Consider the following 18,678-nt stretch of genomic DNA (forward strand, 5'->3'; position numbering starts at 1 on the left):
ACGGAAAGGATTGTGCATTTCCCTTTTGTGAATTCCCATCTCCATTTCCTTCCACAATGCACAGCGCACATCTTTTCTACTTTCTAGAGGACGACTTGATGTCAAGGGTTGATTGGAAGCAAAGGCAAAAAAGGTGTGCATATTGATTTACGGAGGTTTTATATTGTTGAGTAATAATGGATGTGTACACGGAGAGGAAAGATCTAGAGACTCAAAAAAGGATGTCAAATTCAGGTTCGATTTGCTATTCTGGAGTGTGCGCATTGGCCCACCAGTTGATTCGTATATCCCATGCTAACAGAGACACCAGCAAAGCTGGGGGGTGTACGGCACAAATCCCGACACAGCCAAGAATTTATAGAGATAGAGAATTATCTACAGTTGGTTTGTTCGTATGGGCCAATCTTGTACTGAATTCTTTGCTCGGGGGAATCGGTGTATTTGTAAGAAATTATTCATCAGCATAGATGCAATCCGATTACCAACCCCAGAAGCCGCAGCCGCAGTGCGGGTATTCGGGTATGCAACCACTGAAATTTCCTGATCATCCACTCAGTCAGCAGCCACTGACATATCGAAAGCCTCAACATCGACCGTTCTCTATAAAACAATCTCAAATTCTGAAGTGGCTACACCTTGGCATTTAACAACTGCCCAGATCCAACCTCAAACAAGTATCCCCAAAACTGGTAAAATGAAGGAGGCAATCGTCCATCCAACCCCTGAACTCCACACCACGATCCACGAGGTCCCAATCCCAGAACCAGGGCCCGATGAACTGGTCATCCAGGTAATTGTCGCAGGATCGAATCCGAAAGGCTCGTCTTTCTCCCAATTTTCTAAATCAGTCTACTAACTGGGACACAGATTGGGATCACCTCACATCGATAAATAAATCCCTCAACAGCGGAGATGATATCGCCGGGATTGTTCGATCGTTTGGCTCAAACGTCGTCAAGACACAGGAGTTCAGAATTGGAGATCGAGTTGCAGCCTTTCATCCTATGATGGCGCCACATGGCGCGTTTGCTGAGTATGCTGTTGCACCCCAGCATACGGTGTTCAAGGTTCCAGATGGGATTAGTTTTGAAGGTCAGTTCGGTTAACCCTATTCCCGTCATGGTTTACCTGTGCCAGAATAATTGATTTACCTAAATGGAGACTGAGATTTAAGAACAGAAGCAGCAACAATCCCCTTAGTTACGACGACAGCAGCGATCTCCCTTTTCCGCCGCCAATACCTGCCAGCTCCATGGTCCCCCCGCTCGTCCACTGCTCTACCTATTCCATTAATCATCTACGGCGCCTCTTCCTCCCTCGGAACTTTCGCTATCAAGCTCGCCCGTGCCTCAAATATCCACCCTATCATAGCAATCTCTGGGTCCAGCAGCTCGCATCTGACCCCGCTTCTTGACGAATCCAAAGGCGATGTATTGATCGATTACCGTATCGGGGTAGAAGAGATGAAAAAGGCTGTCAAAGAAAAGATTAACGGGCTAGAAGCCCACCATGCTCTAGATGCGATCTCAAGCAAGGGGACATGGATCCCTGTTTCTCAAATGCTCAGCCCGTCAACTGAAAAAGAAACCAGTTATCTGAGCGTTGTATCGGGTGCGAACAAGTATGAGGAGGAGGCGATTGGAGAGGGAGTTGAAGTGGTATACACTTATTGTGGGAGTGTGCATTCTGGCTCTTATCGACCTGGGATGCCGAAGCAGGGAAATGTTAAGGAAGTGAGGAATGATCCCGAGTTCGGGTACTTGCTCTTTCGGTACCTGGCGCGGATGCTGGCTGATGGAAGGTTTAGCGGGCACCCCTTTGTAATTGTCGGGGATGGACTGGAAGGTGTAGGGAAAGGACTGAATATGCTGAAGGAAGGGAAGGCAAGGGGGAACAAGTTTGTGTTTAAGGTTGGAGAGGAGAGATTTCCGTCAAACCTTTTTGCGTAGTAAGAGCCGCTACCATCAGTCTGCGTACAACCTACTTCTAGAAAATAGGGGAGGCTCTAGTACGTTCATCCTTGGTTGCAATTGAGAATGCACCTGAAATGCTTTCGATTTAAACTCTCGGCCTTCGCTAGCAATCTGACGATTTCAGAACTCTGGTGGACATTTTCGCTATAGTTGTAGGTTTTCATAAAGTTTTGACGGGTGTTATCAACATTACTTTTTAAAGCGGGTAGGGGTCGTAGTCTACCTCTACTGTATCTGGACACATAATTATTCCCCCTTCAACCAATATTTCAATTCCGCATCGAGAACCTGTTTCCAACAAAAGCCCCAATTCTCCAGCTGCCTCATTCAAGTGGAACCACCGAACAAATCCTATCACCAGAAGTTTTAGATTAGGAACCCTATCCTTATGCTGCAAGAGTCCCATTACGTGCTCAATAGTCCAAGTCGAAGCGTTCCTCAAGGCAAGCCGCTTTATCGAGCCCGGCAACAACGCAACTAAAGGCGCAAGCTGATGTTTTCCATGATCTACAAATACCCAACGAATCCATTGATCGTAAGCCAATATGTCAATAACCTCGAGGTTTTCGAATCCTGAAAAAGACTTTATCATTGACATATCACCAAGATTGTCTCGATCACCACACCCGCTCCCGTTCTTGACATGAAGCTCTCTTAGCGGGGGTCGTAGTTGAATGAGCGTATGCGCCAGGGACATCATTATCAGTTGGCTGGGGCTGATGTCTCCTTCATGTAAATGCTCACAATGCAGCTTCTCGAGGGCTGGAAAGCACTCGAAGAACGGTGTGAAGAAGGTTTCCTTCAGATTGAAGTTCAGGAGCTCCAGTTCGATAATGGTCGTGTCAACCCTGTCGATTATCCCCCAGCGGAGATCCCACCCTCTTGCAACCAGCTTTCTCATGGATTTCAGCTTTAATAACGGCAGTAGTTGGGACGCCGAGAGTTCTCGGCTACCTTCCCGGTTTGGCACGAGTGTAAGCGTCGTCATGTGTTCGAGAGATAGCGGCGACGATATTCCTTGGTGTTGCAACTGGGCAGCTCGCATCAATGTTTCCCTAACCCAATAGTAGTTCCCGACTTGGTGGTCTACTTGAAAAATGCTGATAGGCCGATGGATGCCTATGATTGCAAGGTGGAGGTGTTGAAGATTGGGCAGATGTGCAAGAGCTAATGCTGTCGTTGCATCCCAGGATCCTTCCTCGATAGCTTCGACCCAGTCCTGCGCTTCCCGGTCGTCGGATGCAATCCCGTGAAGAATACTTCGCAAAAAAGTTTTCTGCACATTCCAACCAGAGAAGAATAAGTTGTTGACAGAGTATTTGGTGAAGGTCTTGGGTTTGTGCCATCCCTGGTATTGCCTAACGTGGGCAGCGAGATGTGGACATTCTAAGATAGTTCCAAGATATTTAAGAAGAGATCTTTCGTTAAATTCCTCGAATGTTAAGTAGAGAAGTGGCTCAGCGGAGTGATGAAAACGACTCGAGGTTCTGGAGATACTTGCTAAGCTCCAGATCGGATCTTGGAGGTCATCTTCATCCTGCGCGACGTAAGTGAATATCTTGTCATGAATTTCATTTGGCAACTCGCTGATCGACATCTTTGGTGGTGATGAGGCTCGATGAAGAGGATAGGAAATAGGTCTGAAGTTGAGGTTCGAGGTCAAGGCACCTCGTTGGTGCCTATATCAGCTGAGTTCAGCCACCCTTCACCTGCGCCAGCCTATAATTAGAGGACTAGGCACCCAACCAACACAGAACCAATAAAAGTTCTTACAGAGCCCAAAAGGTTCATTTTTGGTCGCATGCTGTTTAAGACGTCCAAGCTCCAAGTTTTTCGAAACTTCTAGGCTCAAGAGAGGGCATGTTGGTCACTCGCCGACTTCTAAACCTGAGGGCAAATTCTATTTTTCATTCATAAACACTTAAGAAATATAGATAACAAGCTGAAGTAGGTTAGAAATATGTTAGTCGAAATATTTTCAAATGGAACCGGAATGAATTTTGAGCGGGAGAAGGGGTCAACCCTTTGAAATGATGTTTTGTATTACGACAGGCTCAGTGGCCGAGAGAGAGTTGGTAAAAGTGGTAGGTAGTGTTAGGAATGAGTACTCTAGATCTCAACTAGATATTGGCTAAGCATTCTCATTGTTGTATGGCGTGAAAACAAATTCAGCCACCCCCTCGAAACCCCAAAGTAGATCCGGGGTATTGAAGCCGTTCCCTATAGCCCGTCTCTCAATACGAGGAAACGATTGTATCTCTCTGCTGTCCATTCGCGACAAGTCTTTCCATAGACTACCATTGGCAAAGTACTCGCCATGAAGACGAATGACAAACTCCAATCGCGATCCATGTGTTCAAAGTCCTGCTGGTAGCAAGCCAAGGCGAAGCACCAAAAGTGAAGATCATCCCAATAGTGCAGTTGATGACAGCAACCCCCACCATCCCCTCCAAAACCATTTTCGGATAACAGTCTTCAAGATATGCCATCCTCACATCTCCCGCATTGCCCCAACCAAACCCAATGAAGCCCAAGGCAACATATGGAACAGGCCACGACCAACCTTCCGCGCTGGCAACACCAAAAAGGAGCATACCAAGAGGGAATAGAAACGTGGCTGGTATTAGTAACCAGAGTCGCATCTCCTCTTAGATACCTCCATTCCGCCTCGTCATCCATCGCACAAATGGATCAGAGAACCATCCGCCGTACGCACAACCTAAGACAGCTCCAATCAAGCAAGGCACATTCATGGCTCCCAAAGCTGCAGTGCTGTAGTTCCAGGGCGCCTCAACCCAGTTGTCGGCTTCGGTTGTCAGATAGAAAGTGCGCCAGGCATCTTGAGCTCCCCACTGTAATCCCGCGAATCATACAGCGGGGAAAGTGAAAACTCGCAATGCGTGGAAGAGTCGTGAAAAGTATTGTTTGAAGCCAGTGCCGCGGACGTTTGGAGCTAATGTGATTAGCGCGATGCGTTGACAGTATGTTTTTCCAGCGGTTGCGACTGGGTTGGGGACAACATCTCTGGCATTCTTGAGTTCTGAGGTCATCTTCTCTTTGGTCGCGTCAGAAAATTCGTGTCCATGTGAGGTTTCCTCGGTGGAATCTGTCGTGTTGATGCCATCAACTAGAAGATGTGCATTCCGATCAAAAGCGGTCTCCTCGAGCCCAAAGAAGACGACAATCGCAAGAAGTCCACTGAGGATAGCCCTAAACCAACCAATCCATCTCCATCCCATGTTCGCAGCAATGTAGCTGGCCACTAGCGGACCCAAGTATGTTCCAGCGCTGATAGCCAACATGTAAGAACCTAGCACTGCACCACGCTGATGCTGGAAGAAGATATCCATGAGTGACAGCTGCACATTTGCTTCGGAACAAGATTCAGATGCTCCAACGAATAGCTGGTTCCAGATTGCATCGGAGGTCTTATTACCCATTGCAAACTAGATCCCGCCAATTACTCCCAGACACAAGCATACTAGATATGAAATTCGGCGTCCATACAACCATACAGCTGGAGAAATCAAGAGTGTCCAGTATCCAATCCCAATGAACAATACGCCAGCTCCCGCATTGAACGATGCATAGCTTATTTCCAACTCATCGTTTTCTTGGAATTGAGCTGAGCCAGAATCGTTCGTTGTCGCTCCGGTCAAGGCGGTGATGAGAAGAAGGAGAAGCGCATGCCAGCACTTCCGCTTGAATGACCAGTGAAGAAGGTCATCCGGATGATCCGTCGGTTGAGGAGCGAGGACGATATCGCCGTGTTTCTTGAGCTCTGTATGTTGGGATAACACAAAACCATGTTCGTTGTAGAGGAGTTTCGTGCCGGGAAGGAAATCCTCTGTTGACATGGCGAGGAACTAAGGAAAGTGAGTCTTACAGACGAAACTGAATGTTGGAGGACGAGATCTGCAACCAAGTACGTGCTGCAAAAGCACCAAGAACTAATTGGCGTTGGTCTGGTGTATTAATAAAGACATCTAGAAAGAGGATTGGGGTCGGGACGGCGCACCCCCCGCTCAAGCTCAAGCATCCTAGAACGTTATCAGCAAGTCATCATGATATCAGGAGATGGATCAGGCAATTCGGAACCGAGATAGATGCTGATGAGTCTGTGTTCTATGATAACTTGAATGACACTAAGCCCCAAGTACGCGCGGCGACAGCCAGGGTGGGATAGCTCCCCTAGGAGTTTTACAGGCTCCCACCATCCATAGAAACTTGACCGAAGCTTGTTCATGGCCAAGCGTGCTTGAACGACTGCCACGAACTGTACTCAGGTCTTCCAAAACTATCAGGTTCGAAGATTTGAAACGCTAGTTCTCGCATCAAAACCCGGACAGCGGCTGAAAAGTAGGCCTCCTTAAGCCTCACTATTGAAAAGAAAGCCACCATAGCATCCCGTTGAGACCCAACTCTTATCTGTTGCCCCGCATTTAAAATGGAGAAAGTGTTATAGCAGGTAGAGCTGGAGTCTCGCTTTTTAGTTTCGAGCCTGGTTCAAACGAGAAAGCGGTCCTGCGTCGAGTTCTACATGGGCTGATAAGAGATCTTAGGCTTTTAGCCGATAGACAAAAGATAAAGGAACGAGGAGTCAAAGGCCGGCTTCGCGGCTGGACCTTCTACGTTCGGCTAAGGTCAGCCGCTGCAGATAAGCTTTCAAGGGGAAGACCGTCCCGGCCGGGCTTTCCGGGTTCGGCAAGGTGGATTGAGAAGCTTTTAGGTTTCGGATACCGTGCTGCTCCACAGCATCGCATCAAGTTATCATATGATACGAATGGTCCACTTGAAACCTGTTATGGGGAGCTTCTGGCTTCGAATTATTAGAAGTTTGTGAAGAGATGATACAGACCCCTCGTGGTAGTTTATCTACCCCACCTTTGCCACATCACTAGCTGCATGCACTCATGTGATACTTTTACACACAGCAGAGCTTTCCCTGGAGCTTCAGTTTCGAGAGTGTGACAGTTGCGGGTATATTCTTGTGGTTGAGTTGCGCATACATTCCAACGGTCCTCCCTTCTTTCTTTACACGCAAGTTGCCAATACCTCTACCCGCAAGTTCGCAACCATGGCCACTCTGCTTCCCAGCATTCGCGAGACTTACTTCGGGGTTAAAGCACTGCTCCAAACTGTCGCAGAAGACAACGCAGAGCTGACCTCCTTACAAGCTCGGCTCAATGCCGACCCCGGGATTCCCGTATCAAATCCAACCACCTCTTTCTGGCTAAAGAACACCCCATTTCTTGATCTAGTCGACAAGCGCTCCAAAACGCTACCCAAATATGCAGACATTGTTATCATCGGGTCAGGCATTACTGGTACGAGTGTTGCACGCACAATTCTGTCAGAATGCGCGTCCATGGGCATAAATAGGCGCGTAGTTATGCTGGAAGCAAGACAAACTTGCAGTGGAGCAACGGGAAGAAACGGGGGGCATATTAAATGCACCCCACATGAGTCGTTCTGTGAATATAAGGACAGATTTGGAGTTGAGAGAGCAAGAGCGCTGGTGGATTTTCAGACTTCTCATCTTCCAATTTTGGTTGATCTCGCAAAGCAGGAAAGCTGGGATTTGGCTGAAGCAAGGCAGGTAGAGACTTTGGATGTCTTCTACGATGAGGAAGTTTGGCTGGATAACAAGCGTAAAGTGGAAGAGTTCAGGAAAGGAATGCCAGAGGGGACTAGAGATACGTTTGTTTGGGAGAAAGGTGAGGCACATGAGGTAAGGTTTACCCCTTGAACAGGATTATCTGCATTGTTCCTAACCCTTCCTGTGGCAAAGAAATATAACTTAGGTGGCCATGCTTACGGAGCAATAACCTACCAAGCAGGCGCAATTTGGCCCTGCCGCCTCGTTACATGTGCGCTGGACTCTTTACTCCGAACCTATCCTTCTGATTTCACTCTCGAAACTCATACATCAGTTGAAAATATCAGCACGACGAGAAACCCCAACCAACCGTTCATTGTTCATACTTCACGAGGGGACATTCTTGCATGTCATATAATTCATGCAACCAACGCACATACCGCCAGACTTGTGCCAGGCCTTCGTGGAAAACTATTCCCTGTCCGAGGGACGATGACTGCTCAACGTCCAGGAAAATCTTTTCCTAAATTAGATGGATCAAGATCATGGTGTCTGATCAACAAGAAGGGCTACGAGTACGTAACTCAGCGTCCGGGACAAGTTGACTCTATCGACGGCCTAGGTGGCGAGATTATGATTGGGGGTGGCATGATACAATCTGGACGGAAAGGATTTGGGGAATTTGGTGTCGCGAGTGATGCTGAGACGAATTATTTGACTGGGTGCCACTTGGGAGGAGTGTTGCCAATGGGCTTTGGTCTTGAAAACTGGGGCGAGGATGCTCCCGGGGGAAGAATGAAGAATATGTGGTCTGGTAGTTTGGGACTTACTGCGGACATGATGCCTTTCGTGGGGAGGTTGGAACCAAGTTTGACTGGACGAACGCCCGTGAAAGCAAATTTATCCAAAGATGCAGTCGGGCCCGTAACACTTCCTGCGGAATGGATTTCAGCGGGTTATAATGGGGAAGGCATGGTTAATGCGTGGCTGTGCGGGGTGGCCTTGGGTTTGATGGTACTTGGGAGAGAAGACATCTCGGCGGCAAAGACATCTGGGAGGCCACATGGGAAACTGGATGAATGGTTCCCAAAGGAATATATATGCTCCCAAGCACGGGTTACGAATGCGAGCGTTTATGAGCTCTTGGAGACAAGATAGATGGACTTATAGACGCAAAAATGCCTAGCTGTCCCAATTTAACGAAAACTATCTATAAGTGTTGTCCCCTTTCGGCTCTCCTAGTTTCGTCCACTGCTGCAGCTTCAATATAAAAGGATAATACTTCAACATTTCTAAACAAAATAATATAATAAATTGATAGAATGCGTCACTATGATAACGTAGTTGTCTATCTTTTATCGGAGGGGTTTGAATCCAATCTCTTATCCAGGAAACCTTGAAAGTGTTCCGAGGGACTTCGTTGAGAAAATAGGCGAGACGTTCGGGGGAAGCTAGAGGGCTCAATAAGCTATTGCTCGCTAAACAACAGCGCCTGGGTCAGTTACCAACCTGCAGACTAGGTAAAGTCCGTGTTTTTAGGGCATTTCGCTAAGAAACGAGCCCCATAACTATTTTGGACGCTTTCATTTTATATTCAGAATTGGGGTTAAAGGCCTTCTAAACCCAATCTATCCTTTTTTATTGTGTGCGCTTAAATTATACGAGGTTTTAGTCTGTAGTTGTGAAGAAACTGCGAAGTGAAGTGGGCGACTTTGGTTTTGTGATGCCTGAAAACATCGCTAAAAACACGGACTTTTGTCAGCAGGCTCGTTAGATAGGTAACTTTTCCAGGATAGCGGTACAATCCTTTGCGGCTCGGTCGTGCTTTATAGCATATTGACTCTTGCGAAGTTGAAGTATTGATATAGGCACGTGGGTGTATCTTGCGCGACTGTGGTCTTGGTGCAAGGACTTCGCTTCTTTACGGGGAAGAACTAAGATCTGAGCCTGTTCTAGGATAATTGGTTTTTGTGCAGTAATAGCAATAGATAAACTAAAGTGAATTTTTGGCAAGGAGTTCCAATAACTACTGAGGCGAGTGAACTGTATCTATTCCACCCGCTAGTTTTTCAATGAGCCGCGCCATTGCTGCTCTTAGAAAGGCAAAAATCCAGAATCTTCTCGCCTCACACATATTCAAATTTATAGCCTTTATCCAACTTCACAACATACCAATCAAACCTAAATTGCATACCCACACGAATCGTAACTTTATTTCAAGGATCCATATCTATTTTTTTATTTTTTTTGATCCGCCTCATCATTAGTCGTGATGGCTAACTACGGTCCACGTGGGAAAGCTAAGAGGTGTGATCTCCTTACGGAATCTCATCAAGTTCATCGACCGCCTGCATGGGATGAAACATCACTAGAACAACTCCCTCTAGAGCCCCCATACCTGGCATCGGCAGATTACTGCCGGTCTCCCCAATAGTTCTACATTATCTCGGTAGCCTCCCCCTCCTCCTGAAAGTCGGGACCCACCACTTCACCTCAGGCCTGCTATGAATAGAAACGATACAGCTGAGAGAGCTGATAAACATAGACTCACTTCTCGGAAAGGAGGCGGCGCCATGAATACTGTGCCAAGTGAGCGAATTATGTTGGAATGATACGGCTGATACCTAAATATACGTTATTGGAAGTGTTGGAGAGATTTATAGAGGCTTGTCTTGTGAAGTTGTGAGTCAGAACTTAGGACCCGGAGGAAAGGGTTCACAAGTCACGATCAAACATCAACCTGGACTGATAAAAGAATGACCTCGAGTTTCAAGCTCATGGAACCTAAAGTAAGAAGGAAGTTCGGTTTGGCACTTGCCATCTGGACTGGCATAAATCGATCCCAGGACATTAGACTGAACATTTGTGGCTAATTGATTCTGAATTGATTCGTGGTCTCATTTCATTTAAAAAAAAGTCTCGAGCGCGACGAAAACCAACGCGAAAAAGCGAGTAAAGAAACATTGGTATCATGCCGTTCACCCCCCCCCCCCCCCCCCCCCCCCCCCCCCCCCCCCCTTTTCCCATCCCATTCCTTCGTTATGTTCGTACAGTAATTGCGCCTTCTAACCACCACCACCTCCGCATCCACCGCCACCTCCCCCACCGCAGCCTCCTGACCCACCGCATGCGCCTCCCATACCTCCGCCTGACTACGGAAAGTTAGTTCCAGCCCATATTGAAATGGCAAACATGAGGGGGAACTTACACATCCACCGCCCGTCCCACACCCACCCGCGCCACCACATCCTCCAGCCGCAACGCCACCACTGCAAGTCCCCGCAGCACAAGCACCTGCCATTCCAGCACCCATTGGCATACAGTAAGGATCGCCGTACGCATAAATACCTGGATAATAGCCATACGCCATCCAGGGTCCATACATCATGTACGGATAACCCCACGGGCCGTAATAGTATGCGTCTCTACTCGGAACAGGCCTGCCCTTGTTTCTAGCCCGCTTGCAGGCTTTCTCATAGGCGGTGTCGAGCTCTTGTTGACGCCGGGCGCGCATGGCGTCGTATACTCTGGCGCGAGTGGAAGACTCGAGGGCCTTGACGGCGGAGTGGGCGCTGATGTGTGCAGAATTATCCGGAGGACAGAGCTTGGCCGCACCAGAATCGTAGAATTTGTCGGCGACTTTTTCGTGTGTTGAGGTGCCGAAAAGGCGTCCTGCGCTGGAGATGTGCTTGGAGCGAATAGCTGTGAAAGTGAGTAGTGGACAGGAGCGAGGGGAGGGGAAATTTACCTTCGCAGTACCAGCAGGTGCATTCAGAGTAGACGCCCTGGAAGAGCTTTTGGTAGGTCTTGCTGGTCCACTCAAAGCTTGTGTTCAGTTGATCTTCATCCATCTTGTCATCGTGGTCAATGAACTTCTTGCACTTCTCGACGGTGTAATCGTAGTATGACCTTGGTGACAGCTGATGTGTGTGCCATCCGAGATCCACGTCCAGAGTTGGGACTGCAACATGAAGTGGATAGGTTGCCATTATCTGAATAAATCGCTGATACTTCAACATAAGTCGCTTCATTGTTTCCTTGGCTGCAGGACTGTGAAGCCAGTCGAGACTGTACATCTTATCGACGAAGACGCTCTGGCGGATTACAGCACCTCCAAGCTCAAGAGCAAACACGGATGAATTCTCCCAGTATCTTGACATCATCTTGCGGACTGCTAGTCGCTCTTGACGTCTAAGAGCACCACTTTCGAAAGCCGATTTACTGTTGACTTTCTTGACGGTATTCTTGTCTTTGATACTGTTTTCGATGAGGTCTCTAACATCAAGCATGGTGGGTTTGCGATAGTAATTGGGGTTGGTCAATTCCAAGACTTTGGATCGGAGAGCCATGCGTATGAGTCGATTTGGGAAAGTGTTGAAATGGGTAAAAGCTTCGCTTGCAATTGGACCGTCTGGACCGCCAGTTGTTGTTGACAAGATTGTACCACCCAGAGGCCAGTCTCTCAAGATGAGATTCTCGGAATCCTTCTTGAACTTGGCAACTCGGAGAAGATCTTGGTTGATTTCTCCACCGCATTTATGGCAGATGTAGGAGAGATCTCGGTCTCCGTATCCTGTGCCAGTCATTTCCTGGAGCCTGGACTCGTTAGCGAATATCCTGCCCGTAGAATGTGAAGCCCTACTCTGAAATCGAGGGCTTCTCTCCTTGACTGCATGTTGTCCATGGGATTTCGAGCTGCTGGTTACATCGTGGACACTGAAGGTTCTTGACAAGAGAATCCTGTGCATTGGTCCAATGGCGCCCCGTCTTCGCAGTCCAGGCTTTCTTTCCCTCGTCAGGAACTTCATAGTTGAAGCTGGTGTCGATTGCAGCATTGACTGCGGGCCATGGTAGACCAGTTGCCCATAAGTCTTTCAACCCGAATCTGACACAATCTTCTAGGTAATTTCGAGGATTCAGCATAAAAGCGTGCCATACCATCAGAACATCTACCGGAGTTAGCGTATTTATCTTCTTGAGAATTAAAAATCCCATACCAATTGGAGGCAACATGCTCGTCGTCCATTTCTGGACCCGTCCCCTCTTCGTGAATTCCATAAACTTTAACGAAGTCGCCACCATCTCCTTCCCTTCCAACCTCCTGGCTTCTTCTCCATAGCATAGAACGTTCAGCCACCAATCTTCAAACCGCTCGACAGCTCTGGCAATAAACAACACCCATCTCTTCTCCCTCATCTTCGCCAACGACTCGTCTCGATTGTCCAGCAGTTCGCATTTCGCATCCCAAAGATTGAACAATCCATCTGTGTATCCAACGTCTTCTTTCAGCGCATGGAATGTGGAGAGGAGCTTGAGATGTACGAGGCAGGAGTCGGTGTCTGGGAAGGCGGGCGGGGCATCGGAGAGTCTGAGGGAAGAGAATGCTGCGCTGAGTGCTTCTGCAGTTGGGCCATCGATTGGCTCGGGGGCTGCAGGGAGGGGATCGGTGACGGCGTAGGTGGGGAGAGCTTCGTTGTTGTCTGGAGAGTCGCCGTTGCCATTGCCATTTAAATTGGCGGCGGCAGCAGTAGCAGCAGCAGCATTCTCTTGCTGCTGGTCAGGAGAGGTCCCGTTACCATTCGACTTCTCCCCCTTCAAAGAGTCCTTGAACTTGGAGAGACCGAGAGGCATGATGGAGCTGGTTGATCAAATCATGCGGTGGTGGTGGTGGGGTATTGGTATCCGTAGAGATCAAACTGGTGAATGGCCGCAGGCGAGACAGAGATCTGTGTGGTGTCTGGTGTCAAGAGGCGGAGGGGAGCTTATCGCGCGAGGCGAAGCTTTATATCAATCGGTCTCGCCTCCACATTCGCCCGGCCATGTGGTTGCTGGATGTCAGCTTGGCGACATGCGGTGCTGCGGTGTGCAGTGGTGCAGTGCTACGGGGCTGAGTCGAGAGTCGAGAGTCGCGAGCTGCAATGCGGGCCTGAAGCGGAGATCGGAAGCAACAAGCCCCGCCTGCAGAAGGCCGCTAGAAGCGCGATGGAAGCGCGAAAGGCTAGTACGCAGGCTAACCTCGTACTAAAGAGAGCTCCGCCCCTGTCATGCGACGCCCCGCCCACCCAATAAGCTTTGCGGGAATGTGGCAGCCTTTGCCCAGTCTTTTGCCCAGCCTTGCCCAGAGATGCTTGACTTGCAGAAGCTTTATGAAATGAGCAGGGTAGCCGAGCTGTGCACACCTGCAGAAACTCTCGGTCCTGAGTTCTGGTTGAAGACCGCTCCGTGCCGCTGTCACGTGCGGGACTCTGTGGTGGTGTTGAAGGGATAAGTCTCGGTCCGATTGATGGCTTGAATGCGCCCCCGACTTTTGTGCAGTTGCAGCCAACTTCCTCAGAATCAACACATGTGGAGGACGCAAGCTAGTGTCCCCCTCAGAGCACAGCATATTCTTACCCGAGATTGTTCAAAGGCTTTTCAGGCAGCAAAAAGATGGCTTAGAGACCATCCGGGGCGGTGCTGTTGAGAAGGTTCGCCGAACCGTTCCAATCACCGGCTCCTTCTATTGAAGCTCCTGGCGGCCGTGATATTCGAGAAGTGCAAAAATGACAACTTTCCTGTCACACAGGTCCAGTAAGCATTGTCATCGATTGTGGAGGCCTTAGTTCGCGGATCCACATGTTCTCAAGCCTTGTTTTGGAGGCACTTATTGAAAAGGTGGCGAAGTGGAAAATCTAAGCGAGATCTCTCAAGAAAAGGGGGTAGCGAGTTCTACTGTATCCCCTGGTGCTATACAGATACACTATCAAGAGCTTGAAAGGAAACCGTGAGGCTAGCATATTATACACTTACTATAGGAAGTCCAGTAAGCAGAGAAGTGGGAATCATGCTGTGCGTGCTGGGAGATGTGGAGTTGTGCCAGCTTCCCGAAGCCAGTGTTCTCAACCTAGAGAACTTTTAGACCGCTTGGACACAAAACAGTTGGAAATCGTCGATCTCGCACTGCATGTTCCAGCCATTGGCTGACGTACTCGATTTCCAAAGGAATATTGCAAAACTTCAAGTCTGCATGCTTGGGTAAGGGAGAGGTTTCATCCCATCTTGAGACTTGGGGCAAAAATAGTTCCATCACGTGGCACTTCGCGTCGCCAATTTATCCCAAACAAACTCTCCAACTTTTCCCACCCTTTCATCCCATTTTCCACCACCGCATCGCGCTCCATGCAGCATTCTACATGTTCTTCGTTTCTGTGCTCCGTTATGCACTATGTATTCTAGTGCCACTCTCCTTTCTTCTTTCCTCTTACCTGTACCTTTACCCTGTATTCCATCTCTGCGCGTTTCCCGCCCCTGAAGACCCTCCCAAGTCAGCATTTCTGAACACCCTCCGACAGCACACCCTCTCCTCCCAAAATTCCAGCAAGATAGCACCCTTCCGACTTCTCACGCTCGGCGACCCCCAACTCGAAGGGGACTCTTCCATCCCCGACGCAGAAGCTGCCACCTTTCCCAACTTCTCGAAGTTCCGGAGAGATGCTCTGCTCCTTGATGGCACGAAGCACAACCCTCTGCAACGACTACGGCATAGTCTGCACGATCTAATCGATTTCCTCCTCGACGATATTCCCAAAGCTCTCGAAGTCTACCGCAAGCGTCTCGATCACATTGGCAATGACTATTATCTTGGACACATATACCGAACGTTGCATTGGTGGACGGATCCTACACATGTCACGGTCCTTGGGGACTTGGTTGGGAGTCAATGGATAGACGATGATGAATTCGAACATCGCGGATGGAGATACTGGAATCGTGTCTTCAGGGGTGGAATTCGCGTCTCTGAGGAGGTTGCCTCACAACCCGCGGAAGACTTCCAGGACACCATCATACTTGGGGATGATGCTGAGGCGTGGAAGAAGAGGATCATAAACGTTGCTGGGAACCACGACATTGGATATGCCGGTGATCTGTCTCAGGAGCGAATGGCCCGGTTCACACGGGTCTTTGGGAAAGCAAACTACGAGCTACGATTTCAGCTTCCTGTTAACTCGACGCCGGCCACAAACACATCGAGAAAGGTTACACTGGAAGGTGGGGATGACAGTGAAGCAGATGGAGAGGAAGAGAAACCAGTCCCCGAACTCCGAATCGTAGTCCTCAATGACATGAACCTCGATACTCCCGCTGGCTCCACGGAACTGCAAGACGAAACCTACAATTTCCTCAACCAAATCATCACCACCTCGCACGATGTAACGCGGCCCGCCCACTTCACGCTTGTCCTAACACATATCCCCATGTACAAAAAGGGCGGGATCTGCGTCGACGGGCCGTTCTTCGATTTCTTCGACGGCGAATTTAGCGACGGCGTCAAAGAGCAGAATCACCTGTCTGCGGATGCATCGAAAGGCTTCCTGGAGGGTATCTATGGCATGAGCGGCGATTCCTGGGTCCCAGGCCATGGATTCGGGAGGAATGGAGTGGTGTTGAACGGACATGATCACGAAGGCTGCGATGTGTACCATTACATCAACCAGTCGGCGACTCCGGAGCGGTATTGGCAGGCCGCGTCATGGGCTGAAGCTGAATCGGGAAGATACGACGACGAAGCGGGGGTTGTTGGATTGAGAGAAATTACCGTGCGAAGTATGATGGGTGATTTTGGCGGCAATGCCGGGCTGCTGAGTCTTTGGTTTGATGAAGAGACGCGGGACTGGAGGTTTGAATTTGTGAATTGTAAATTGGGGACGCAGCATATTTGGTGGGTGGTGCATATCCTGGATCTGATTACATTCGGCGTTGGGATTGCGTACGCTGGCTTCGTGCTCGTGCCAAAAGTTCTCCCTCCAGCGCAACAATTTGGGAAGGAGCCTAAGAGTAACGAGCATGCGAAGCGGCCGGAGAAGAAGGAGAATGGGACAGTACATATGCCGAAAATCGACGGTAATCTCGACTCTCCAAGAGCAGGAAAGAAAAGTTTTTAGGGGAAAAAGAGCAGGGCAGCCATGAGTGGCGGGAGCCCAAGTCAGAATAGCTCGATTGTCTCGAGGAGTTAGTTGGTTCTATACCCATTGTACGAATATTGTATCCTCAAACCTGGTCGGCGTTATCAATACTTGAATTCTGATCCAATTGAAACGGCCAAGTGGCTATGGTCTTGCCTACGGCAAATTAAAACATTTGGCGTCGTTTTTTGGTCGAATTTGGAGTATCTACTCTCTATTTGTTAGTCTGGATTAAAAAACTCGTGCTTCGAATGGCGTCGACCGTTTGGACTAGGCCTCGAGCCGCAACCATTCACTACCGCTCGAGCACAGCTCAAAACCACATAAAAAGATCCTACTCCGCCCGGCTCGTACTTTCTGTCCAGAGCATCGTTCTTGCTTTATTGGTCTTATTTGCTCTTGCCTTCGGCGTAATGGTAGACAATCAGGGGAACGCAATCGTAACTGAGATCGTTGAGAATGATGGGAACAGTTTTCGGCATTGGAACGGGTTTCTAAGGAAAATATGGTTATCTATCATCGACTTCTTGCCGGACTTGTGTCTGACGTTGCCAAGTATCTCAGGCGAATGAACAAGGAACGGCCACCAAAGATCAAAGGCTCTCCCTTTCCCCTCTGGGGCTGCCATCAGCAAGTTCCCAAAGTTTTCCTTTTGCTCCTCAACAAAAATCTCTCAGACTCCATCTACTTACAGCGACTACTGCGGGATGCTTCACTTGCTCAATCAAACCAAACTTGAACAAGAAAAGATGGTGAGAGATCGCCTGCGCCAGAGTAGCAAGAAAACATGCTAAGGGCTATCTCTACAGACATAACTTCTCCACTGACCAGTACATCATCAAGCGACGTCGTTTGGGGCTATACACTACTACGCAGCTGAATCAGCCCTCCAGATCAACGCAAGATGAATACACACCACAGGGGCAGTTATACCGCACCGAAACGCTGGCACGGATATACAATGGGAGGCTCCCTTCGTACGGAACACAGAGTCTATTTCAGAATCAGTTTGATGTCCCCCTTGTCGTGGGAGATGGACTGGCGTCCACATCTCAAGGCTCGCACGAAGAACCCCACACGACCATTCCAATATTGGCAATTTCTAGACTCTGTGCTTTGTCACGCTAGACATATATTTCGAGGACACGGCAATTGCGCTTATTATGGGAGGGTTTCTAGATGTTCGCAATGCAAAATCGAGTTCCGGATTCAAGGTAGTGGGGTTGAAGGTGGGAAGTGGTGGGTTGAGATGGTCTGCGGGAAGGACTTTGGTGTGGGAAAGAGTCCGTTTGCCGGGAGCTGGAGTGACCATACAGTGGCGAGTTGGCCGAGAAGGATGACTATTCGCAGATGGGAGGAAACATCAAATCGAGTTTGAGGAGGTGGCTGGAAATCGCGACCGTTTGTGAGGGGGGGTTGTGGCAAACGGCCGAGGGTTATTGGTTTGAAGTTCTTTTCCTCGACGGCTTAGAGAGACGAAAAAGATTGTGGCAATAGATTTGCATTTCTTTTTAACCATCCTTATTATATTTCTAAATTGGAATTAGGATTTTTCATACCGGTAGAAGTCTAGCTGCAAGTGCAGTGAGTCCATGGCCACTTTTCTCCCCAAAACCACGAACTACAGTAGATTGCGTTAGGCGATTTCCATTAATAGTCGGACTTAACGTCGCGCTAAAAGGGCCCTTCCCTTTAGTCGGGGAGAGCGAGTTGGCCCGCGAAAGCGAGATGGCCCGCGCCAAACTAAAATTTGTATGCGACCGTGAATAATTATATTGCATTATATAACAAATAAACCTCCATTTTATATATAATTAAAGATATAATATTTTATTACTTTAATGCTATGAAATCTGCATTTTGAGCTATTAAATTAGTTAATATTACTAATCTGAGTAATAAAGAATATAGAATTACTTCTCTTTTATTAATTTTATTATTTATATTCTTTCTTATCTTTTTTATTTCTTATTTAACCTCCCAGATTCCTCTAATATTGCCCTTATATATAATTAACTAAAAGGATTTCTCTTTATATAATAAGTATTACGAAACCGGGTCTCTGGGCTTGAAAAGCAAGGTAAAGTGGCTCTTAATCCGAGGATTCTAAACTAAGGAGGGGGGCTCGTAAGTACAGGAGCTTTGGTGTTCTAAATACTAGCTA

General features: G+C 48.4%; 7 protein-coding genes across 7 annotated transcripts; 4 read left to right on the top strand and 3 right to left on the bottom strand.

Annotated features, from left to right (window-relative positions):
• Positions 1-549: 549 nt before the first annotated feature.
• Positions 550-2,103, top strand: K444DRAFT_583595 (putative quinone oxidoreductase). The gene is made up of 3 exons (XM_024877833.1): positions 550-818; positions 868-1,092; positions 1,180-2,103. The coding sequence occupies exons 1-3, from the start codon at positions 695-697 to the stop codon at positions 1,947-1,949; spliced, it is 1,119 nt and encodes a 372-aa protein (XP_024741049.1). The 5' UTR covers positions 550-694; the 3' UTR covers positions 1,950-2,103.
• An 8-nt stretch (positions 2,104-2,111) lies between these two features.
• On the bottom strand, positions 2,112-3,591 carry K444DRAFT_609272 (uncharacterized protein). The gene has a single exon (XM_024879544.1). The coding sequence runs from the start codon at positions 3,568-3,570 to the stop codon at positions 2,170-2,172; it is 1,401 nt and encodes a 466-aa protein (XP_024741050.1). The 5' UTR covers positions 3,571-3,591; the 3' UTR covers positions 2,112-2,169.
• A 475-nt stretch (positions 3,592-4,066) lies between these two features.
• On the bottom strand, positions 4,067-5,896 carry K444DRAFT_650916 (MFS general substrate transporter). The gene is made up of 5 exons (XM_024885673.1): positions 5,456-5,896; positions 4,865-5,419; positions 4,658-4,825; positions 4,310-4,618; positions 4,067-4,256 (listed from the first exon to the last, which is right to left on the bottom strand). The coding sequence occupies exons 1-5, from the start codon at positions 5,828-5,830 to the stop codon at positions 4,194-4,196; spliced, it is 1,470 nt and encodes a 489-aa protein (XP_024741051.1). The 5' UTR covers positions 5,831-5,896; the 3' UTR covers positions 4,067-4,193.
• A 946-nt stretch (positions 5,897-6,842) lies between these two features.
• Positions 6,843-8,786, top strand: K444DRAFT_555460 (DAO-domain-containing protein). Its single transcript, XM_024876708.1, has 2 exons — positions 6,843-7,704; positions 7,765-8,786. The coding sequence occupies exons 1-2, from the start codon at positions 7,051-7,053 to the stop codon at positions 8,728-8,730; spliced, it is 1,620 nt and encodes a 539-aa protein (XP_024741052.1). The 5' UTR covers positions 6,843-7,050; the 3' UTR covers positions 8,731-8,786.
• A 1,768-nt stretch (positions 8,787-10,554) lies between these two features.
• Positions 10,555-13,488, bottom strand: K444DRAFT_555461 (uncharacterized protein; the record flags this gene model as incomplete). The annotated part of the gene is made up of 6 exons (XM_024876709.1): positions 12,570-13,488; positions 12,215-12,521; positions 11,321-12,168; positions 10,783-11,274; positions 10,643-10,720; positions 10,555-10,589 (listed from the first exon to the last, which is right to left on the bottom strand). Coding segments are annotated over exons 1-6 (2,394 nt in total), but the record flags the coding sequence as incomplete, so codon positions are not given.
• Positions 13,489-14,744: 1,256 nt separating this feature from the next.
• On the top strand, positions 14,745-16,493 carry K444DRAFT_641078 (uncharacterized protein; the record flags this gene model as incomplete). Its single annotated transcript, XM_024884569.1, has 2 exons — positions 14,745-16,346; positions 16,377-16,493. 2 exons carry the CDS (start codon positions 14,745-14,747, stop codon positions 16,491-16,493), a joined length of 1,719 nt encoding a protein of 572 aa, XP_024741054.1.
• A 636-nt stretch (positions 16,494-17,129) lies between these two features.
• Positions 17,130-17,980, top strand: K444DRAFT_309750 (uncharacterized protein). Its single transcript, XM_024871800.1, has 2 exons — positions 17,130-17,266; positions 17,324-17,980. The coding sequence occupies exon 2, from the start codon at positions 17,419-17,421 to the stop codon at positions 17,890-17,892; it is 474 nt and encodes a 157-aa protein (XP_024741055.1). The 5' UTR covers positions 17,130-17,266; positions 17,324-17,418; the 3' UTR covers positions 17,893-17,980.
• The last annotated feature ends 698 nt before the right edge of the window (positions 17,981-18,678 follow it).

This window comes from Hyaloscypha bicolor, assembly GCF_002865645.1.
Source record: "Hyaloscypha bicolor E unplaced genomic scaffold K444scaffold_42, whole genome shotgun sequence".
Classification (NCBI taxonomy): Eukaryota; Fungi; Ascomycota; class Leotiomycetes; order Helotiales; family Hyaloscyphaceae; genus Hyaloscypha; species Hyaloscypha bicolor.

Coding starts and splice junctions, on each gene's coding strand:
- K444DRAFT_583595 (XM_024877833.1), top strand. CDS start 695: ATGAAGGAGGCAATCGTCCATCCAACCCCTGAACTCCACACCACGATC. Junction 819..867: donor CGCAGGATCGAATCCGAAAG/GCTCGTCTTTCT, acceptor ACTGGGACACAG/ATTGGGATCACCTCACATCG. Junction 1,093..1,179: donor AGATGGGATTAGTTTTGAAG/GTCAGTTCGGTT, acceptor ATTTAAGAACAG/AAGCAGCAACAATCCCCTTA.
- K444DRAFT_609272 (XM_024879544.1), bottom strand. CDS start 3,570: ATGTCGATCAGCGAGTTGCCAAATGAAATTCATGACAAGATATTCACT.
- K444DRAFT_650916 (XM_024885673.1), bottom strand. CDS start 5,830: ATGTCAACAGAGGATTTCCTTCCCGGCACGAAACTCCTCTACAACGAA. Junction 5,420..5,455: donor GACGCCGAATTTCATATCTA/GTATGCTTGTGT, acceptor GGCGGGATCTAG/TTTGCAATGGGTAATAAGAC. Junction 4,826..4,864: donor GACTCTTCCACGCATTGCGA/GTTTTCACTTTC, acceptor GCGGGATTACAG/TGGGGAGCTCAAGATGCCTG.
- K444DRAFT_555460 (XM_024876708.1), top strand. CDS start 7,051: ATGGCCACTCTGCTTCCCAGCATTCGCGAGACTTACTTCGGGGTTAAA. Junction 7,705..7,764: donor AGAAAGGTGAGGCACATGAG/GTAAGGTTTACC, acceptor CCTGTGGCAAAG/AAATATAACTTAGGTGGCCA.
- K444DRAFT_309750 (XM_024871800.1), top strand. CDS start 17,419: ATGAATACACACCACAGGGGCAGTTATACCGCACCGAAACGCTGGCAC.